Here is a 16,109-nt window from a genome sequence, read left to right as displayed (position 1 = left end):
AAATATAAATAAACGTGTATTAATAAGGCGATCTTTCAATTTTCAAAGTTTTTTCGTTAAGTAAGGTAAAGACAAAAGTGTGATCGTTCTGCATAAGCATAAGCGTAAGCGTAAGTGCGTAACTCCCTGGAATTGAAGATTTACAGCAGCCACTCAGGTCATGTCTGTCTGAAGCTGAACTACTACAAAATGCCTCTCTTACTCAGCTTTTCTAGTTTTTAATTTATTATAATATAATATAGATTATTTTATTATTACTTAATTATATCATTTTTAAGTTTTAACAAATCTGTTTCAAGACCGCCATTATTACAAAAAACAAACAAATAAACGAGACAAAGACTGCAACTTCTTCTTAGCTCTCCATGGCCATGGCCGGCGCTTTTTTTTTCTCCGCTGATTTATCGCCGCTATTTCGCCGAGACATGATGTCAGCGTCCGGCAAAACAAAGCGGAGTCCGATTTTGAAGCGTCTAGCTGCGTCCACGGAGCAGAGACCAAGTCCAACGACTGTGAGAACGAAAACGGCGAGGGAGAGGAGCAGCAGCTTTGTGGAGAAGAAGAGTAGTAGCGAAGAAGCTGAGAGGACTCGCGGAGTCAACGTGGAGGATGAACCGGAACAAAACAGAAAGAGTTTTAAAGACTACTTTGAAGAAGCAAAAGATATGATCAGATCAGACGGTGGTCCGCCTCGCTGGTTCTCTCCATTAGAGTGCGGGTCCCATGCTCCTGATTCTCCTCTCCTTCTATATTTGTCAGGTTTGTCTGCTACCTTATCTTTATTACTTTTTATTCGTCAACTGCCTTTTTTGGTGACTCTTATTTTATTTAAGACTTTTTGGGTGTCTCTAGCACATTTAAAAGAATTTTTATATAACCAAACTTTTTATTATAAAAAATTTATTCATAAAGAAAATAGTGATTATTTATTTTTTTTAATATAAATTAAAAACTGAGATTGTATATTTAGAACATTTCTAATATGCTCTTTATTTTGAAAAACATCTTTCGTATAAATAAAGAACATCTTCGTTAGTTTTAAAATATAAAAAAAGCAATTTTTATTTAAATCCAATAGACTCTTTAAATTTAATGAAGATGCTTTTTATTTTTAAGAAAGAGACTTAATGGGAGAGATAATTAATAAATAAAATACATAGGAACTTGTAGTTTATTAATTAAAATTAGGATAAAGAGTGAAATTTGACTCTCTAAATGTGGAGAGTCAATCTTACTCTCTAATTTATATTTTAAAGATAAAGAGTCTGTTGGACTCTTGTTTTTATAGATAAACTAAAGAGTTTGGATTATATAAAGAGTCATTTGAAGATGCTCTTAGATAGTTAAATTTTACTCTTTATCCGAATTTTAAATAATAAATTACAAATTTTTATATATTTTATTTATGATTTATCTCTTTTATTAAGTTTTTTTCTTAAAAAAACATATTCTCCCTCCTAAAATTTAAAGAGTTTATCGGATTTGAATAAAAATTTTGTTTTTTATATTTAAAAATCAATAATACTCTTTATTTATATAAAAAATATTCTTTAAAATAAAGAGCACTATCGAAGATACTCTATACTTTATTATGTAACTTTTGGATTATTTTATTTATTAATTTAAAAAAAAAGGGAGTGAAGGTATNAATAATTAGGAGGCTTGAGTTTTGATGTTTTACATTGAGATTTCTTTCTTCATGAATTTTTCATATTGTGAACTTATTGCATAATTATTGGTGTCTATATCTCCATTCAATAAGACAGGAAACAGCAAGAATTCAGAACAGGAACTGGAATAATTATGAGGTTGAAAAATGATGTTACATTACGATTTCTGTCTTCATGAATTTTTTATCAATTCCTTGTGAAAATTTTGCAATAGTGGTAGAACTTGAAAGTTGTTGTTACTTGGAGAAAATTTCTTCACCTCATTAAAGTTTGGTTAAAACGAAACTTATTTTTCGGAGTCTTACTTGAATTGAAAGCTGCAATAGTGGGATGCTTTTTCTTTACCAATCTCTCAGTTTTTGAAATTGATCCATTGCATGGAGTTTCAAATCAAGCTGCTACTAAAATGTGAACTTAGAATTAAGTTATGCCAGTCTCCATTATGCACATTACAGTTAAACTTCTGGCATAATTGGATCATTAAGAGACAGTTGCCCGAATGCTGGCCAGAGAAAATAAATAAATAACTCTATAGATAGCTGGACATGCAGGTTGACCATTTCCTAGTTATGCATTGTAAATCCTTGCGACAAATGTGGAGTAAAGTCACTGTGACATGCTGGATACCAAGCTTGTGATGAGTCCATGGAAAACTAATGCTCTTGTATCTACTCCGCATACAATGAAAATCTCTCTACTTTTTTCTGCCATTATTTTGTGTTTGGGATGCAGATACTATGAGTATGTATTCACAGAGCTGTACTGCATACAGGGTGAGATTGGGGATGGACAGGATATTCTTGTGAGGGTGCATTCTGAATGCCTCACTGGTGACATTTTTGGATCAGCCAGATGTGACTGTGGAAACCAATTGGCATTGGCAATGAAACAAATTGAGGCAACTGGTCGGGGTGTATTGATCTATCTCCGTGGACATGAAGGTAGAGGAATTGGTTTAGGCCACAAGCTACGTGCCTACAACTTACAAGATGATGGTCGTGACACAGTTGAAGCAAATGAGGAACTGGGATTACCTGTTGACTCTAGGGAGTATGGTCTTGGAGCGCAGGTTTGGGTTTCTTAACAACTTATTAATTCTTGTTCATTGCATTGATTGCTCCCACACTATTTTCTCTTAATCACCATAGATAAAATTCAATCTAGATTTCCACAATCACAAAATGTTAGATTCTAAAAAGATACTTACGATTGAGAATTAAAAACTTATGTAATGTCTGCATGGTGACTTAAAGTATTTTTCTACAAATCTGTTGGGTAGAAAAATATAAACATGGTGAGGAAAAAGAAGTGGGAATTTGTGAGATATATTTTAAGGGTTTCAAAGAAAAAAAAATGAAAGTAACAGCGAAACCATCTACTGTTTTATTAAATTTTAATTTATATGTATTATGTAAAGAAATTATATTGCTATTTTTATAACATTTAGTAAAAGTTTATTTTCTTATCACCTCTGATTCTGAAGCAGATACTACGAGATCTCGGTGTCCGGACAATGAGGCTGATGACAAACAATCCTGCCAAATATGTCGGCCTCAAAGGCTATGGTTTAGCAATTGCCGGAAGGGTTCCACTGTTGACACCAATAACTAAGGAGAATAAGAGATACTTGGAGACCAAACAAGCAAAAATGGGACACCTATACAGTTTGGATTCTAACGGCCATGTTAATGGCATCAATGATGAGAATGGTAATTCTGGCATTGACAGCCCATCCGATGGTGTATCAAAGGTATAAGCAATTCTCTCGCAACAACTAGTATTTAAGTAGGATATTTTGGTGGTTCTGCTATTGCACCAAGTTTGGTGGAGTACTTGAATTTTGTTTCCAGTGAGAGAAAAATATATATATTATTTTCCATTGATAACTGGCGTCATATACATGTGTTCACTCGAGTTAAATTGTGAATAGTTCATCAAATGAGATCATTTTTCCTCTATTGAGAAAAGAGAGTATATACTAGTTTCTTCCTCCATTTGAGTGGCTGTGCCAATGACTCTACCGTTTGAAATTCTGATTGCCATTGTTTTAAGGACAAATGGATTTTGTGGGAATTCTAAAATTGAGAGGTATAAACATCACACACCGAGAAATTTGCTTCTGTATTTTTATAAATGTTGTAATAGTTAATCCTGGGTTGAGTTTTTGCTTTCAAGTAAAAATGCACCGGGGTTTTATCTTGTATGGTTACACAGAATTGACAATTATTGGTTTTGAAAGAATGATTCATTCTTTCAATTATCTGCATGTGTTTTTGCCTTTTTTTTTTTTTTTTATTTCAAAAAATTCGTAAAGGTCACTTGCAGAAGTGGTTTTTGATTAATGTTATAAAGTTTACTCTTGATGAATTTTAGGAGAATTTTATGATAATCTGCAAAACTTCAGGAGAATTCTTGTGGAAGCGGAATGCTTTTACTAACTTTGAAAGGACATCGTTGCTAGGAATGAGTACCTAAATTGTTTCTGCAAAAGCTTCTGAGTTAAGAGGAAGAGATTGTGTATCGCAGAGGCATTTTTTCATCATTAAAGTTAGGGTGGTTTTTGTGGCATAAAATTTGGTAGTGAAAAATGAAATGCCTTGTGTTCTTGGATTCTTCGCACTTCATTATTTGGTTATCCTAGAAAAAGAGAAGTTTTTGATTAAAAATAAAGAGTAAACATCATGTTCCACATGAAGTTTAGCAAAATCTCAAGTTAATACCTTTGGTTATATTTATTCCAGATTTCCTCTTTTAAATTAATAGAAAATCGTTTAATATAACAATCAAAGAGTAAAAAGGTAAGTTGCATTGCATTAAATCTAAAATAGAAATGAAAAATTCAAAATAATCCACCATAGCTAAAATTCCTCTTAGAAGCACCCTCTCTCTAAAAATCAGCTTGTTTTTTATCAGAAGTGTTGGTGCTACCGTCGGTCGGTTCAGGTAGATTCCAATGAGAAAATCGGCCAAAATCAACTCTTCTTTTCCAAATCCAACCCTTTCCTACCTCGAATTAGACTAGATCTCACCATATTCGCCGTCACCAACCATTTTGTTGTCAGTCGCCTCCTATCTTTCCAAGTTAGATTCTGGTCGAATCAAATGACCAAAATAAAATCTTCCACCACCCTCTTCACCGTTGGCCTCCATTCTACAAAACCCTTTAAACCCCGTCACTTGGTTTCTCTCCGATTGTCGGTTGTAGGGGTGAAAATCTAGTGTTTTAGTCGGGCTCAGCTCAACAATAGTCGAGTCGAGTTCGATCACGATACAACTCGAAAAGCTCAATTAAGCTTGATCAAAACTCGATCATACGAGCTCGAGTTTGAACTCGAATTCTAATTTCAGGTACCGAGTTTGAGTTCAAACACGATTCCTCAAACTCGATCAAGCTTGAACTCGAACTCGAATTCAATACTGTAGCAATCAATTCAAGTTCGAGTAGCTAGATACTCGACTCGATTTCACCCCTAGTCGGCCGTAAAGCGTTGCCCTCTCGTTGTTGGGTTTTTGCCTCGTTTTGGAGCTTTTTAAAGGCTAATTTTTTGTAGTTTTGTGTTGGTTGTTGCTATTGGAGTGTTAGTGTTGTGTTTTTTGGACTGATTGTGGGTGTCTGGGTTTCCATCATCCCCCAACCATTCCCAAGTCTCTTCCTTTCGGAGGCATGCCAGGTGTTTGAGGAAAAGACCTAGACAACGTGCGCGCGCACGGCTGGTGATTTAAAGGTGTATTGGGGAAGGAAAGTTAGGGGTTTTATAGTGGGTGATGTAGGGGAATCTGATGGTAGTGTCAATGGCGGTTTCCGATGTCAAAATCGACTAGAATATGGCCTGAAAAATGGGAAAACGTGCAAAGGGATAGTGGTCATCGGCTGGTGATTTGAGGGTGGTCTAGGGAAGGAAAGTTAGGGGTTATCTGGCCTCAAAGACAGGAAAACACATAAAGGGACAGTGGTCGTCGTCCGACGATATGAGAGTGCACTAGGGAAGGAAAGTTAGGGGTTTTGTAGTGGGTGATGTGGAGAATTTGATGGAAGTGTTGAGGGGGTCGATGTTGCTAGAATCAAGTCAGAACTAGCCTAAGCCGGCACTCTTTTTGGCGTCAGTGGAGAAGAGAAGGGGAGATGAAGAAGTAGGTCTGAGGGTAGTTTAGTAAAAGCACCCTCTACTCCCGTGTAATAATCCATTTGTCACTACCAACGTCTATTTAAGGGTGGGAATCTAGAATTTATGAAACCAGGGGTACCAACTGGGGATTTTGCTAAACTTTGGTTGGGAATATGTCATTTACTAAAAAATTAATAAAAACATCTTTGATTCATCAAAGTGGATGACAACACAAGATTGGAGCTTTCATTTTTATAATATTTTTAAGAAATGTGTATGAACAATTATCACCAAGTATTATAGGGTCGGGCATGGGTAACGGGTAAACCCGAAATCGGCGGGTACACACATGAACCCGAAACTGAAACCGGAACCGATCCACACAAGGTTGGTTTCGATTCCAAATTTGGTGGAACCAACCTTGTGCGGGTCCAAGTTTGGTTCCACCACTTTAGGAACTAGACCCGGAACCGAGAACGGGACCCAAAACCAAGGTTCAAGTACTCACAGTGTATTTGTAACTTTATAAACTATTAGGGGTGTAAGTAATTTTTAGGGATATATTTGTTATTTTTTAGAACATCAGGAGGTATAGAAACTTACAGGGTACTTAGAACCAGAACGGAAACCTGTGTTTCAAGTTTCGGTTCCAAATCTAAGGAACCGACTGGTTCCGGTTTTGGTTCTTTGAAATTAGGCTGGGTATCTTATCCGCTCAGCCCTACCAAGTAAAATTGCATCTGAATCTTTATTTTCTAATATTTCTCAGAGTATAAGGATGCTTTAGAGAAAGAATCCAATTCCATGATCTGATGATTTTAGAAAGAATATTCACTAATTTATATAATATAATAAGTTGAAACATGAAAATAAAATTATACTTGAAATATTGTATCTTGAAAGAGTTTTCAGGGTTGGAGTTCATAATAGCATATATTTTTATATGGGCAATATTATACTTATAATCCAATCTCATAAATTTTTTCTCACAACCTTGATGTGATAGCTCATAATGGATCTCATCTATCTGATTGCGAGCTACCACGTCGGGACTGTGAGAGAAAGTTTGTAAGATTGGGTTGTGAGTAGACCTAGCAAAACGGGTGGATGGGACGGGTACAGGTCGGGTTAAACGGGTATGGGTCCATATATGGGTTGAATTATTGGACCCGTGCCCTACCCTATACGGGTATGGGTAGACCCGGGGGTGGACCCGTTTTTTCTCTCTCCAAATTTTTGTTTTTTTTTCACCCCTAACAATTTTCAATTATGACAGTTACACCCCCAAAATTCCTACAGTTTTAATTTTTTACATTTACACCCCCTAAATCAACTACTCTAAATTCAATTCAATTTAGAATATAACATGATGAAAATGGTTTCCTTCTACTGGTCTATAATTTCATGCCATTATTTGTATTCAACCTCATGACGAGTCTTTGTCTCTACCCACTAAAAATGTGAACATAATTGAAAGTTGTACTCATCATGTTTTGCATAATTTTTTATGTCCCAAAACAAAACTTGCACTTAATGTGGAAATTGTTTCGTTACTAATTCCATAGATTGTTGGAAAAAAATTTATTACTATTGTATATTCTTATTTGGTTTTAATCCAATGGTCGACACCCAATACCAATAGTAATTAAATAGCCATACGAATGTTTAAAAAAAAAAATGATGATGGAAAATGTTTGTAGAGATGACAGCCAACTAACTTGATATTCCAAAGCATACAGTTAAGTCAATGTTGGTCCCTCCAAACAAAAACTTATTTTCATCATTAACACTATCTCCTTACAATGAGCTTATTGAAAATCGTTGAATCACCATGTAGATGCAGAGTTATTAATCCAATTCCCACCATTTAATGTCATCCAAAATCTGCTATATAGATTTATTCTAGAAATGGGTTTATTCATAGCAATACGGTCTACATAAAAATAGGTTGATTCATATTTCATGGTCACCTTTTGAAGATGGTTAATAATTAGTAATTACACAATCATTTCTACCATCAACTTGAATAAGGAAGCACTTGCACTGATATAATAGATTGTCATCTTCAACTCCATAAAAAACTTCAGTCCAAAATGGCCTGGGGAATATGGTCAGCAAATGTACACTTATCTCATATCACATGCATCTTCATAGCCAAGTTCTGTATAAGAACCAGAAAACCCCCAATGACAGTTAGATTCCTTCCAAGAGATACATAGCCTATATTCAAGCAAATCTCTTCAGTTAGTTGCCATTAGCTTATAGACCATCGTAATGGCTATCCATTCTGAAACTATAACACAAGTTTCACTCTCATTTGCAAGGCCATCAGTAGGGTTTTGAACTCCTTACAATTTAACCAATGCTTCACCAAATTGATGGTGAAGCTCCAACTGGAGCAACATCCCCTGCTCAGATATCTTCGTATGAGAGAGAGAGAGAGTAACTTAAAACAAAATTATTAACACAGAACAACAAAGTCCTAATTTTGAACACCGACTTAAAGTCCAGAAGAGAAAACAAGGCCAAACTATTAGGAAATATTGCATTTTGCTCATGATTCTGTATCAGACAACCAGAGATTCTCCAGTACATCCAAAAAAGAAAAGGAATAAAATTGTTGAAAAAGAAGATTTATATAAATGATGGAGTATAAAGCAATTCATTAAACAGCCAAAACATTAGATTTAACATTAAGAAAAACAAATCAGGGGAACCCAACTCACAGATCTGCAACTGCAATAGTATGGAGGAGAGCCGCGAGTCTTGCGACGGAGAGAGACAGGAGATGACGAGCTGATGCCCGACGATGACAGAGAGAGGAGATGACGAGTCGACGAGGATGAATGACGATGATCGGAAATGGTGGGTCTGGGAATGGGATCACGGTTCACGGATGAGAACACTAAAGTGATGACTGATGATGACAGTGATGAGTGATGAGAGTCTACTGAAGTGAACACTGAACAGAGTGATAAGATGAGAGATTGAGAGAATGAATCAGTGACAGTGATGAGAGATTCAGAGGCGAGAAAGAAGAGAAAGTTTGTTTTAGAGTTGGGTGGCATTAGTGGGTTAGGGACTTAGGGTTCAACTTTGAAAAAAACGGGTACCCACAGGTTTACCCATATAACCCGTCAAAAACGGGTTGGGCCGGGTACAGGTGGAAACTAAACGGGTCCAACATATTAAACTCATGCCCTATATTTTCTACCCAGGTACGGGCGGACCCGCGGGTCTAGATTCGTTTTGCCAGGTCTAGTTGTGAATCAATCTTTATTGTTTCTATATTTATATAAAACAATTAATATGCATTTTTCATAATATAGCCTCCAAGTTTCAAGCTATTAATAAATGTTTATTATCTTATACTCATTGATTTATCTAAATGATGTAAAGACTTAAAATACGAAACTTAAAAGGTAAATATTAAATGAAAGAACAAACCATTGGGTGACCTGATAGTAAAAGAGCAAAAGGAGGTTCTATGAGCTCCCGAGTTCAAGTCCTTCCAGACATTAATAGGGGTGACTACTAGGGCTCTTACAGGGTCGGTAGTTCTAAGATCTTGGTTGATTAGTTGAGGTGCACGCAAGCTGGCCCAGACACCCGTGGTGATAAAAAAAATATTAAATGAAATTTGATAAATACGAATTTAGAAAATATAGATATATGACTATTTAGGTATGTTTTAAAACAACCATATTTGTTACAAGACTTTCCTTATATTTTAATATGTGTTGTAAAGAAAATGTGGATCTACCACCATTTGACACCTTTCATCATACCATTGCCACCTCTTGACTCATGGTAAAAGGTGGCAACAATTTGTGGCACCTAGTTGCTAAATGGCATGTTTTGATTAGTTTGGGGGTGGCAAGAATTACTATATAAACCCTTCCCTCCTTTGTAATTTGAGAGGACTAATATGAGAGATAATAAATTTCAACCCTTTATTGTTCTTTTATTTGCAATAGTCCCTTATCTTTCATTTGTTATGCATTAGTCCTTATAATTGTTTTATATTTCAGAATTTGTTTAACACGTTATCAGCACAAAGAGCTTAACAAGTGTAACGTTGCACCCCTATTGAAAGTATGTACTTCAATCTTACATGTGTTCTTTAATCTCTATTTTTGCCTTTATGGTTGGATTTATTTATTATTATTAAATCCTACCTCTATGGTTGGATCTATTTATTATTGTTAAATTCTGTCTCTATGGCTAGATCTATTTATTATTGTTGAATACCACCTTCATGGTTGGATCTGTTTATTCTTGTTGAATACAAACTTTTTTTGGTTAGATCTGCTTTTATTATATTTTCAATAGCTAAATGCGATAAATGAACTTGAAGTTCCATAAATGAATACTGTTTCAGAACTTGAAGTTCTAAATATTGATTACAAACATGAAGTTTGTAAAACAGAGACAAAAAATGAACTTAAAAGTTCCACATCATGAAGATGAAGTTCTGTAAACATCTTTACTAATGTAATTTCTTTTTTTAAGGATGGACTTTGAAACTGGGGCATCGATATCCAGTGATGGTCGAGATATTTGTATAGTAGATAGTGCAACAACGCACACCATCATTTGGGATAGAAAATATTTCTCAGGTTTGACCTTTACTTAGGCTAAAATAAATACCATATCAGGATCTGCAAAAATAATTAAGGGCTCCGAAAGAGCAACACTTGTGTTACCAAGCAGAACTAAATTAAGTATCCATGATCCTTTATATTCTAGCAAATACAGAAGAAATTTGCTTAGTTTCAAAGATATATGACTCAATGGATACCACGTTGAAACTTTAAATGAAAGGGATGGAGAGTTTCTATGCATCACTTCTAATATTTCATACCAGAAGCATGTACTAGAGAAACTCGCTGCTTTCTCATCAAGGTTATATTACATATTCTTGAAGAATATTGAAATCTATGCAGTTATGAACCAGAGGTTCACTGATCCTAAACTTTTTAAAATTTGGCATGACTGTCTTAGTTACCCGTGATCTACTATGATGCGTAGGATCATAGAAAACTCACATGGGCACCCATTAAAGAACTTAAAAATTCTGTCACCTAATGAGAGAGTTTATATTGCTTGCTCACAAGGCAAATTGGCACTTAAGCCATCCATCACTAGAGTTGGTCTAACATTGCCATCATTTTTACAAAGAATTTATGGGGACATATGTGGACCTATTCATCCACCAAGTGGATTTTTCCATTATTTTATGGTATTGATTAACGCATTGGCAAGATGGTCATATGTTTGTCTACTATCTACCTGTAATGTTGTCTTTGCTAGATTGTTGGCAAAAATTATCAGATTACAAGCACTTTTTCCAGACTACCCAATTAAAGTAATCTGTTTGGACAATGCTATTAAGTTTACCTCAAAGACATTTGATGACTATTGTATAGCAATGGCAATTGATGTTGAGCACCCAGTACCACATCTACATACCCAGAATGGTATGGTAGAGTCATTTATAAAGCGTATCTAATTAATTGGATGAACTTTGCTATTACGTACACAATTACTAACTTCTGCCTAGGCTCATGTTGTTCTATATGCTACGACGTTAATTCGCCTAAGACCCACTGCATATCATCAATACTCTTCAATACATCTTGTATTTGGACATCATCCTACTATATCCCATTTAAGAACTTTTAGTTGTGATGTGCAAGTTCCAATTGCACCCCCTCAGCGCACCAAAATGGGACCCCAATGTCGTTTGAGAATATATGTTGGCTATGACTCACCATCCATCATTAGATATCTTGAGCTCTTGACAGGTGATCAGTTTACTGCACGTTTTGTGGATTTCCATTTTCATGGGACAATATTTCCTCCTTTAGGGGGAAAAGGTAAAATCTCCTGGAGTAATGCTTGAAATTTCTTAGAAAGTCAATTATATGTATCATTTGCACATCTCAATCTGAAATTGAAGTGCAAAGAATAACATATTTGCAAAATATTGCCAACCAAATGTTTGATGCACTAACTTTTTAAATGTTGATGTCGGTAAGGTCTTACCATTATGTCAGATGTGTTTGGATCAAACACTTACTGCTATGCTAAAAGTTAAACTCATAATATTCCATCAATGACAACGTTGAATCCCACACTTAACGGTGGACGAACATGAGGGATTTTGTAATGCACATATAAGCGTATCAATGGGTTGATGTAGTTAAGCACCAATGTCACGTAGATAGATCTCCCCATAGTGTCCACATGTAAACAAGTCCATTGAAAATTGTTGGCATAATAACTGTAGATGCAAAAAATCTACCGTCATGAAAATAGGGTCTGATCCCCGTGAGGTTGAGGCCACTGACAATCCGCTAGACCTGTACACATGAAAGGACAAGCATGAAGCTTCTAGAAAACACCGGGGTGGTGTTTGCCGTAGGCACTCCAACGCTTAAGTCAGCAAGGCTGAAAGAGATTATTTGATAAGAATTAAAGAGATGAAGAATTACCAGGAGTCTTGTCAGAAGCTAAGACTAAGGTGGAGACCTCGGGTTCTTGGGAGCAAGAACTTTAAGAGCAAATAGATGGTTTTGAGTAGTGTAGATTGACTATAAGAGATTCCCCTCAATGAAAGGGCAAGCCTCTGTTTTTATAGTGAACCCAAGGGGTTGGAATCCTAGTAGGACACTGAGTCATTTTTTGGGAGATAATCCATATCAAGAAAGAAATATGATTTCTTGACTTTATCGGATTAAGTTTAATAGTTTGAGTAAGTTTAGGAATCTCAACAGAAGAGAAAATAGAATATGATTATGATTATGATTTCTTATTTATGGACTATTGCAGGCTAATAGGCTAAAACTCAGTTTAGTTTAACTTATAGGATAGCCCAACTCATAGAGTGGGTAGTTTAAAAGATGATTTTAAACGTAGGCCCAATCAGGATTGGGCTGAAGCCTTGGGCCGTGACATGTTTATTTTGTTATTGGGTCTCGTTAGGGTTAAGATGATTTTTTGCCCTAACAATAACCATGTATGAGTTCAAATCTAGATAGGAAGAGGAGACAAAAAAAAAAAAAAAAAAAAAAAAAAAAAAAAAAATGNATTAGGTTATTCTAAAAATTTAACTTTTTCTATTTTAAATTTTTTTATATGTAAAATAATAGAAACTCCCCCATTATTTACATTTCACAAATATTTCATTATAGTCCAAGTTCCAAAATAGGTTCTAAACAGGTTCCAAAAACAGGTTCCAAAACAAGTTCCAAACAGGTTCCAAAACAGATTCCAAAGCAGGTTCCAAATAGGTTCCAAAACAGGTTCCAAACCGGGTACCCCCTACAGGTTCCAAACAGGGTACCCTTTTTACAGGTTCCGGTTCCGGTTTCAGTTTCGGTTCTGATTCCGGTTTCGGTTCCGGTTCCGGTTCCTCTACATGCAAGAACCGGAACCGGAACCGCACAGTAGCGGTTCCAAAAAATTAGAATCGGAACCTACCCGCACTGTGCAGGTTCTGGGTAGGTTCCGGTTTCGGTTTCGGTTCTTACCCCCGGTTCCGGTTCTACCCGCCACCCGTGCTCACCCCTAATAACAAGACTTGGTGTGACCCTTTTTTTTTTTTTTTTTGGCAGTAATTGCACTGAATGCTTGGGAAATAAAGAATGAGATGTCTATTCTAGTGATTGTATTTGCAAACAAGTGAATCAGATTGCTTGGTAGGACGAGCCTGAGGCATAGCTGATATAGGAAGTTGGAATTACTCAAAATACCTTATGTTGGAAATTGGAATAAGGCAAAACAGAGTCAGTAATGAAGTGGCAAGTCAATAATGATGTGGCAAAGGAGCGATTGATATGGTGATGTGACAAGTCAATGATGATGTGGCACCAATATGTGGCAAACATTAACGATGAATTGGTAAAAGTTAATGGTGATGTGACAAAAATGTTGTTGAAATGGCATTGCTAACTTGGCAAGAAGTTGATGATGTGTCAATGATGACATGGCAAAGGAGCGACTAACATGGTAGGGTCAATGCTCACGTGGCAATGTTGACAAGGCAAGACGTGTACAGATGCATGCAAAAGTATGGCAAAGGCAGAGGATCGTAAGGGCAAAGGTAAAGGACCTAGATGGTGTAGAGCAGTTCCCAAGATAGTAGTAAGTGCTATGATGATATGATTTAATATGCACTAGGAAAATTCCTAGAAAATTGGAGGGGTCACAAACGGTCCCACTTAAAACCCAGCTTTCTTAGACTATTATTGTCTTGGTGACAGAATTTTCCTAGACATGCATATAACCATAGAAATAGCAACTCATTGTCCTAAACCTAAGCTCTGATAACATTTTAGAATTCTAGAGGGAAAGACAAACAAATTTAGAGAGAAAGGCAAAGAATGAAATTTTATATTCAAGTGTGTGGTTTCCAATGTACAATAGCTCCCCACTTATACATTACAATACATGCTAGAATCATGCTAATGAATTATGCTAATGGCTAAAATCAAGTTTTGCTTGATTCAAGCCTTACTTGATTCACGCTATTGATCAAGCTTTGCTTTGATTTTGGCTAGCAATCAAATTCTTAGATGGAGGATTATTGTTCTGATTTAAGGGGAAGGAAAAAATAAAATAAAAAATGCTTAAAGCATGTATTGCGATTTTTGTGTTTTTAATTTTTTTTCATCTATCCTTATTTATTGTGACGAGCTTATCATCATTGCCACTTGTTTTATCTTGTGAATTTTGCAGGTATTTATTCTTTAAAACATGTGTGTCTAGAAGAAGATTGACCGCGTAGATTTTTTTTTCTTGTCGCTGCTATTAGTTTGTGAAAGAAATGTAACATTGTTGCATGGAATTTTGACTTTTAAGCTTTTTTGTTTTGTAAAAAGCTATAATACAGTTTCTATAAGAAGCTGAATTTGCAGAAGAGTATGCAGTGCTTGTTTTCGTTCATTAGTGATAATAGTTCGAGGCACCTCGGCTGTCCTTGCGATCATGGGAAGGGCCGCCTCATTGATAGCCTCAGCATCTACAAGAAGGTTTGCACAATATTCTGCTTCTATTATAAAAGAAAAAAAATAATGCTAATCAACTATTTCTCTGTATAAGTTTATAGTTTATAGGCATTAAATTTTCTGTGTTCTTGGTGTTCAACTAATTTCTGAGCTAATATACAATTGTAGGCTAGAAGGCAAAGTGGCATTAATCACTGGAGGATCCAGAGGCATCGGGGAATCCACTGCAAGACTCTTCTCCAAGCATGGGGCTAAAGTACTGATTGCAGATATCAAAGATGACTTAGGTCAATCTTTATGCAAAGACGTTGATTCCGTCGGAGGGACGGCCTCTTTTGTCCATTGTGATGTGACCAAAGAAGAAGATATTGAAAATGCTGTTAACACAGCAGTTTCCAATTATGGAAAGCTAGATATCATGTTCAATAACGCTGGTACAATCGATCAACCAAAACCATCTATACTCGACAATACCAAGTCTGATTTCGAGAAGATCCTGAGTATTAACGTAATAGGGGCATTTCTAGGCACTAAACATGCAGCTCGAGTGATGATCCCTGCTCATCAGGGAAGCATAATAACAACGGCAAGTGTTTGTGCAAGAATCGGAGGAGCTGCAACACATGCTTATACAAGTTCAAAGCACGGCGTGGTAGGGCTGATGAGAAATACTGCTGTAGAGCTTGGACAGTATGGCATTCGGGTAAATTGTGTGTCACCTTACTTGGTTCCAACTCCACTGGCGAATGCTTTCCTCAAAATGGATGATGAGGCAAAGCTTGTTTTCTATCGCTATCTTAATGGGGCTATTCTTAAACCAGAAGATGTGGCTGAAGCCGCTCTCTTTTTGGGAAGTGATGAGTCCAAATACGTGAGTGGACATGACTTGGTTGTTGATGGAGGCTTTACTATTGTAAATCCAGATTTTTGTATGTTTCAAACATATGATAAATAGTACTTCTTGTTAAGGAGAGCTCTAAGGAGGACATATAAATCTTTCTATTAATTAACTTCTTTATCACCTATACGAATCTTTAAAGATAAAGAATTTATTAACAATTCCCATTGTTTGTTTCCGAGTAACAATTTTTGACGCAACACCAATTTGAAATGATTTAAATAGTTTAGGGTTGGCTTTAATTAATTGAATTTGTGTCGGGCATGTTTGAGTTGAAGGATTCTCAACTAGTAAATCTGTTTAGGGACATAATTAATTAAATGAATACATGTAAACTACATTTGTAACATGATTATTTATTTATTTATTTATTTAATGGTTATTCATTTTTAACAAAAATATTTGTTTAAGACACGTTTATTTT

At 35.9% G+C, this 16,109-nt stretch overlaps 1 protein-coding gene across 1 annotated transcript; it reads left to right on the top strand.

Moving 5' to 3' along the window:
- The first annotated feature begins 14,652 nt into the window (after positions 1–14,652).
- LOC116142721 (secoisolariciresinol dehydrogenase-like) lies at positions 14,653–15,812 on the top strand. Its single transcript, XM_031428132.1, has 2 exons — positions 14,653–14,811; positions 14,956–15,812. The coding sequence occupies exons 1-2, from the start codon at positions 14,768–14,770 to the stop codon at positions 15,740–15,742; spliced, it is 831 nt and encodes a 276-aa protein (XP_031283992.1). The 5' UTR covers positions 14,653–14,767; the 3' UTR covers positions 15,743–15,812.
- Positions 15,813–16,109: the final 297 nt, after the last annotated feature.

Source organism: Pistacia vera, unplaced genomic scaffold (genome assembly GCF_008641045.1).
Source record: "Pistacia vera cultivar Batoury unplaced genomic scaffold, PisVer_v2 Contig417, whole genome shotgun sequence".
Taxonomy (NCBI): Eukaryota; Viridiplantae; Streptophyta; class Magnoliopsida; order Sapindales; family Anacardiaceae; genus Pistacia; species Pistacia vera.
This window is presented reverse-complemented; position numbering and strand designations above follow the sequence as displayed.